Source organism: Teleopsis dalmanni, chromosome 1 (genome assembly GCF_002237135.1).
Source record: "Teleopsis dalmanni isolate 2A chromosome 1, ASM223713v2, whole genome shotgun sequence".
NCBI lineage: Eukaryota > Metazoa > Arthropoda > Insecta > Diptera > Diopsidae > Teleopsis > Teleopsis dalmanni.
In genome coordinates this window covers 161,624,756-161,632,464 of record NC_051846.1, presented here as the reverse complement: position 1 = coordinate 161,632,464, position 7,709 = coordinate 161,624,756, and the positions used below count along the sequence as shown (strand labels likewise).

Here is a 7,709-nt window from a genome sequence, read left to right as displayed (position 1 = left end):
TACTCTACACGACATGTCTTTCATTTTTATAAAGTCAAACAATTACATTATAAAGTAAAACTATTACATTTTTATAAAGTGAAACAATTACATTATAAGATAAACAATTACAATAACAAGCGGCTGGAGAGCTTAGATAATACTCTAAACTATCTGATAACATTACATGGCAATCCTGCCATATACTTATAACATAAATATTACATGACGATCCTGCATGTAATATAATAAATATATTATAATAGAAGTAAAAATAATAAAAAAAACAAATAGATTCCTGCATCTGACGAAACTGAAAATTTTCTGATTCCTGCACCTGACGGACCAGATGAATTTCTAAAGTGACCAAATATCTAAAGTTTAATAATATGCTCCCAGTTCTTGACCAACCAGACGAAACACCCGAACTACCAGTATCCAGTTTTCTACCACTAGGAAATTTGGAGCGTGGACATCTAAAAGGTTTTGAAGAACTTCATGAAACAGTCAATTACGTAGAATACTTCAAGGAGCAACAAGAAAGATTGATAATAGCCGAACAACTCGTGAAATTACAAAACATAAAAAGAAATATCAGAATCGTGTACGAATCTTGTTTATAAATGTCTCAAGAACAATTCGATGAACTATTCAACAGAGCAGTCCTAACACTGCAAGAGGCAATACAAGCAAATCCGAGTGCTGGCCCTCGTCCAATAACTTTAGAAGAATATAAAAGGCGTCATCCAGTAGGAAGAACCAAGGAGATAATATTAGAAGCACCCAAAAAGAAAAACAAAAGAGGTGGCAAGAAGCGAAAAGCTTCAAAGGAAATAGGTAATCTAAAACGAGTAATAAGAATTGCTGAAGGGAATGCTAAAGAAGATCTGATAGCGCAACTTAAAAATAGAAAGAAACAATGGGTGGAACCCAATCAAAAGAGGAAATTGTGAACAACAAAGTAGCAGCAACAGCATTAACAAATAATGATACTAATAATTATATATTATATTTAAATTTTATATTTTTATGTATACTAATAATAATAAAAATTAATTCCCATTTCAAAAAATACATAAAAAAACAAGCAGCTAGAAATGCCAATGTTTAAGTATTAAAATTAAATAAAAAATTATAAAAAAAAAAAGAATATTTTTTCTCAATCTTTGTTAAATAATATAAAAAAAAAATAATAATAATGTATTATAGATCAGTAGCTCGTTTATGTAAATCGTTCGAGCTACACCATCGTTATGGTGTGATGAGAGAAACTGATGAAAATCGAACGTTTTTTGAAAAAATGGAACGAAAATGAATCAATTTTAAAAGGTTGTTTAGTGTTTGCGGTAAGATATTCAAAATTATTTGAAAATCATGAATAAATAAATGTTGCCTCTTTTTCAGAATTAAAAATGGATTATCTTACTGTTTTAACTGCAGTGGTACATGACCGCAGAAATATGCTTCGCATTCATCGAAGGCATTTACGTGATTCAACTGACCCATTTCATTTGCCAGAAGCGCGTTTTGTCGAGCTATTTCGCTTTAATAAGGAAGTGACTCTACGCCTTTTAGAAGAAATATGTCCATTTATGAGGATTGGGGTTAAAAACACCTACATACCGAAGCATATAAGGCTAACTGCTGCGCTGCATTTTTATGCAACAGGGTCGTTTTTGCGCGACATAGGACAGGACTTTGTATGCCCAATGAGCAAGTCAACATTATGCTTGGTTATAAAAGAAGTGACTTTTATTATTCAGGATAAATTAATGCAGAAGTACATAAGATTTCCCACTTCTGCAGATGAACAAAATACTGTTAAACAAAGGTAACAAATTTGTTTTATTGATGCATTTTAATAATTGATTGTGTCTCACAGATTTTTCAATGCGACAGGCTTTCCAGCGGTAATAGGTGCTGTTGATTGCACGCACATTAAAATAAAAAAACCGCATATAGGAGTGGAGCATTGCTACAGAAATAGAAAAGGTTATCAGGAAAATATTTGTAAATCATTGTAAAGCATTGTAAAACATTTTTGTATAAATAGATTGGAAAATTGTAATAAAATTCAGATTTTAAACTGAGCTCTAGCAGCTTACATTAAATCTCGCTTTTAAAATTATTTTTGTCTCGGCATTCTTGGATGCCTAATAATGTGCAGATTTCTTCCTGCTAATTAAAAAGAAGAAAAATTATAAACTTGAAATAAATCTGATAAATATTTAATATATATAAAAATAATTAAATTTGTATATGAAAACAAATTTTAATTATTACATGGCGATCCTGACCACTCGAATCTAATCGAAGTCAAAGCCTAAAATACCAAAGGGAAGATTAGGAGTTAAATTCTCAACATTTAATTTTGCAATTTAAATTTTCTTAAATAAATCAATTTTGTATGTCTCTACGTAAAGAATCCAGAAATATCTCCCAAATCTGGGAAACATTCCTAAATATATTCGATGACATTGAGGAATACATCCCTCAAAGGATAGACGGTTTACCTGTTGAGGCTCCGAAGTATGTTCCAGTAGACAAAGCAGCCGGACCTAAACCATTGACAATCAAACAGTATAAAGCGAGGCAGCAGAAGCCACGAGTAACTCCAGTACCGAAGACACCAATAAAACCAAAAAGAAAAAGGGGCGGAAAGCAGTACAATAAAAGAAAACAAATAGCAGTCCTTTATAGAGAATTGAATCTTGCCACATCTTCAGAAGACCAACTGTCAATAAAAAGAAAAATAAGAGAGACAAGGAATGGGCAGTCAACCCACCAAGGAAGAGGTGATAAACAACACCAACAACAACAACAATAACAACAGTAATAACAGCATCAACGAGTTAGCTGATTCTAAAACAATTTTGTATTTTATATGTATTTTATTGTTGTATTTAGTATTATCCAAAGTAAACAATCATTATAAAAAATATGTCAAAAGACATGTTATTTTAAGCAATAACATGGTTTAAATTTGCTTAATAAAAAAAAAAAAAATATATATATGTTTTTAAAAAAAAAATTTTTTTTTATAAATATGAATAACTTTAATTGTTTTGTTTGTGGTAAAAGTTACCAAACAAGTAGAAAATTAAGCAGACATTTAGATAGAAAACACATTAAATTAATTAATTATGTAAATCGATTAATTAAAAATCTTCAAGAATAAGTAATTTTATTTAATGTACACTAAAGCTAATATATGAATTTCAACCATAATAATTATAAGTCTAATTATATTGTATTTAATAATAAGACTAGAAGGTCATAAAAATAAGAGAATGTACTTCAAAAATTTTTACTTTATGAACTATAAATAAATATATATATGGAATTCACTGAAGCTAAACAAATATTAGAAAAGCTTAAGAAAAACCCCAATAGGTTATATTCTAGGGAATTTATAGAAAAAACAAAGGAAGAATTAGAAAATATCTGGTTAAAATATTTACCTCTAATAAAAGAGTCTGACTTAGAAGCGTACAAACAAGCATTCAACAACTTAAAAAATAATATTGAAAAATATCTCAAACAAAAAGCAGACATGGCTAGTTTTGATATTTCGACAGCTTCAAAAATAATACCCCAATTCAGTGGTGAACAACAATCACTATCTACTTTTCTTGGCATGATAGAATTTTATCATGACACCCTTAAAGAAGGAGTCGATAGAGAATCCTTGATTAAATTTGTCTTAGCAACCCGAATAACTGAGAAAGTTAAAAACAGAATTTTAACTGTTGTAAACCCATCTACACTTATAGCGTTGAAACAAATATTACATGACGCATATAAACCAAAGAAAAATACAGCACATATTCAAGGTGAACTTTCAAGATTATACCAAGGTAATATGAGCATAAACTCATATGCTTCCAAAATAGAATCCCTGATAGCAACTCTAAATGATATACAGATAACTGAACGAGGAGAACAGAGCAGAGCGCTTATATTATCCATAAATGATGAAACTGGATTGAACACTTTTAAAAATGGCTTATCAGAACCATTTAGATTCGTGGTAATTGCAGCTCAACCAACAAAATTAATTGACGCAGTTAAATTAGCATCAAGCATCGATAATCCACAACAACACAGTATGATGCACTACCGTTCACATAATCAAAACACAAGATGGCAAAATAATCAACGGTCTAACCAGAATAGAAACAATTATAGAAGCAACCAGAACAGGAATCAAAGAAATGGAAATAATCAACAAACCAGTTCATTTAGAACTAGTCAACCCCAAAATAACAATCACCAACAATTTGGACAACAACGATCGAATAATTACCAGCGATCGAATAATTACCAACGATTTAATAACCACCAATGGTCAAATAATGGCAGACAATAGAATAATAGAGGAACAGACACAAGAAATAATAGGATACGTGTCATGAACAGGGAACAGGGAAACGGGTACAACCCCGGTACCAACAGAGAAACTATAGAATAGGCTACGCGGGGATAAAAAATGATAATGGAGAATCAATACCCAATTATATTATACTACAGACTTTAAATAAAAAATTAAAATTCTTGTTAGATACTGGCGCAGATGTGTCAATATGTAAAAAATATTGTACAAATGACGAAGACATTGCAGGGGAACAATTATGTAAACTCACGGTAATAACTGACAGTCCAATCACAACATTAGGTACTACAAATTTAAATTTCAAAATATTGAACGATTACTTAAAGCATAAATTTCAAGTAGTAGATGACGAATTTCCAATTCCTACTGATGGTATTTTAGGACGTAAGTTTTTCAATAAATGTTTTTCAAAAATTGATTACGAAACTTATACTTTTTCAATAAACACGAATAAAACCGAATACATTTTACCGATATTAAACAAAATCTTTAGAATCACAATACCACCTAGATCAGAGATAATTCATTCGATTAAAATAGAAATTCCAGAAGATAGTATTATTTGTAATAAAGAAATAATAAAAGATGTATTTATCGCAAATACAATAATTCCACAACATGGAATAAAACATATAAGAATCTTAAATATCTCTAATAAAGAAAAAAGTATTGAAAAATTTTCAAAATCGGATTTAGAAATAATACCTTTAAGACATTTCAATATAATCTCAAACAATAGACTCAAACATTCCAATGAACGTTGGAATAAACTCAAAAACTTACTTAAATTTGTAACGACACTTTTGGTGACGTTCAAAAATTTTTAGTTTTTGCTGGGGTATCCTCAGCCGTCGTCCAGAGTCGTGACAATATATTTATAATTTTGCCGAGACGTTGGTTTTAGAAGAAAACAGAACGTGATTTATATGTATAAATTATATATATAACTTTATTATTTCATAAACTTATGATTAACAAAGTTTAATTAAAATTCATTGGAAACATTTCTAATAATAAATAAAAAAAAATTATGTTGATGCCAAAATTTCCCACTTCTCCATATACTACTTGTTAAAAGAATCTTAGCAAAACCCGTGTGACTTCTTAAGCCCCTCTTCTGTTATAAAAAAAAATAAACAAAACGTTTCCTCCGTGCTGTAAAAAACTATTTGACCGAATAAGCCAGGTTAAAAAAATATACATATAAGACAGGAAAGGAATTTTACACTACGTTTGACTCAAAGAACCAGATTTGTGGCACAATGTGCCAGATGACCAATAGGCCAGTGTACTTGTTTCAGGAAAAGTAAAATTTCAAGTTTGGTAAAATTTACCAGAAGGCCCAATGAGCCAGAGTACTTGCTCTTTCACTTGTCGCAAACCAAGTCCCTACTATACGAAATGCGCCTCCTTTTATATTGAGTATACCGAAGCTTTTTGGTGTAGCGTACCGGTATTCTTTGCTGTACTTGACTTCGCCGTGAAGTTGAACTTTGTGTTCTACTGTTTTCTCACTTCTTCTGCTTCGCCGTGATTTTTAGTACTTTTACTACGCGCCGTGTTTCTTTCGTGTGTGTTTTGTTTTCCTTTAACTTATATTATATTATTAAAAAAATAAAGTGTATTAATACTGCAAAACAAGGTATTAAATATGCATATATATTTTGTGAATTTAATATTATCTAAATGTGAACAGAAAAGAAATATTAAAAGAAATAAAATTGATGTTGGCGTGCTTAGTTTTGTTTTGTTGTGTTTTGTTTACGCATATAAAAATAAAATTGGACAACCAAAAATGTTAAACTGTTTTGTGTTTTTTTTGTTTACGCAGATAAACTAAAATTGAACAACCACGAGTGTTAAATTGTTTTGTGTTTTGTTTTATTTATATATAATTGTAAAAAATAGACATTTGTTAAAATTTAAACATGTTTCGCCAATAATTGTTCATTGTTGTTGCGTTTATAAGTGTTCCATTCATAAAAGTTTTAACCAAAAATTAATTTCTTTTCGTATATTTTTAGAATTTGCACATTGCATGTAGCGATGCCCGCGGCACATTGGCATCGAGGATCACAGGTAATGTCCATGATATTTCAAACAAATATTTTAATTCAATTTTATATTTTCCAGTTAAGTCGCCTTCAGTTATTTTCAAGTGAGTTGTTAGATATATTATGTGTAGTGGTGGCGGTTATTTAACACACAGACTGTGTTTTTCTCTGCTTCTTGTTTTATGTAGCACAGAAATTTACTTTGTAAATTTGTGTCGTTACATTTCCCTCCTTCTTCAGAACAGAAATTAAACTAAAACTTTATTTTAATGACACGTTGATGACCCCTCGTCGGCAAATTTGCACTTGATACTTCTGATTTTCCATTTATCCCTTATTTTCCATATGATACATGCTAATACTTGTGTTACTAATATTCCTTTTAGAACGAGGCTCGATTTCTCTTTCTAATCTTTGGACACTTGAAAATCTTGAAATACTCATCTTGGTTGCTGACATGATGACGGTCATCCTTTCGTTTAAATGTACCTAGACGTTGTACGAAAATCTCTGGCTTGTTTCCTTTTGTGCTTGGTTGAATGACGTTCAATTCCTCTTGTGGTGACCATGGTTCTTGTTGACTGTCATGCTTGACTGTACCCTTTGCTTGAGTTCCTTGGCTTGGTAGTTCCGTGTTAAGTTTACTATCTGAAACATTGATAACTAATGGACCTAATGAATTCGTAAGTTGTACATGACGATTATCCGATACTGGCTGTATTATAGTAGAATTCCTCTGTAGCGATGTAGTTGATGACGAAGATGATGGTTGACCAGATTGGTGATTATCTCTTGGTGGTGCTCCTCGTGGTGACTGTGGCTGATTAACCGAAGATGGCGGCTGCGGCTCAAGTTCTTTTGGTTGTAACGATGATTTGAAATTACCGTGCGAATGACTCTGTGACGTTTGCGATGATGATTTAAAATTACCTTGGGAATGCCCCTGTGGCCTTTGCGATGATGATTTAAAATTACCTTGTGAATGACCCTGTGACGTTTGCGATGATGATTTAAAATTACCTTGTGAATGCCCCTGTGGCCTTTGCGATGATGATTTAAAATTACCTTGTGAATGCCCCTGTGGTGTTTGCGATGATGATTTAAAATTACCTTGTGAATGCCCCTGTGGCTTTTGCGATGATGATTTAGAATTTCCTTGTGAATGCCCCTGTGGCCTTTGCGATGATGATTTACAATTACCTTGTGAATGCCCCTGTGGCGTTTGCGATGATGATTTAGAATTTCCTTGTGAATGCCCCTGTGGCCTTTGCGATGATGATTTA

At 31.6% G+C, this 7,709-nt stretch overlaps 1 protein-coding gene across 1 annotated transcript; it reads left to right on the top strand.

Annotated features, from left to right (window-relative positions):
- The first annotated feature begins 1,378 nt into the window (after positions 1 to 1,378).
- LOC119669153 lies at positions 1,379 to 1,978 on the top strand. Its single transcript, XM_038078957.1, has one exon. The coding sequence runs from the start codon at positions 1,392 to 1,394 to the stop codon at positions 1,812 to 1,814; it is 423 nt and encodes a 140-aa protein (XP_037934885.1). The 5' UTR covers positions 1,379 to 1,391; the 3' UTR covers positions 1,815 to 1,978.
- Positions 1,979 to 7,709: the final 5,731 nt, after the last annotated feature.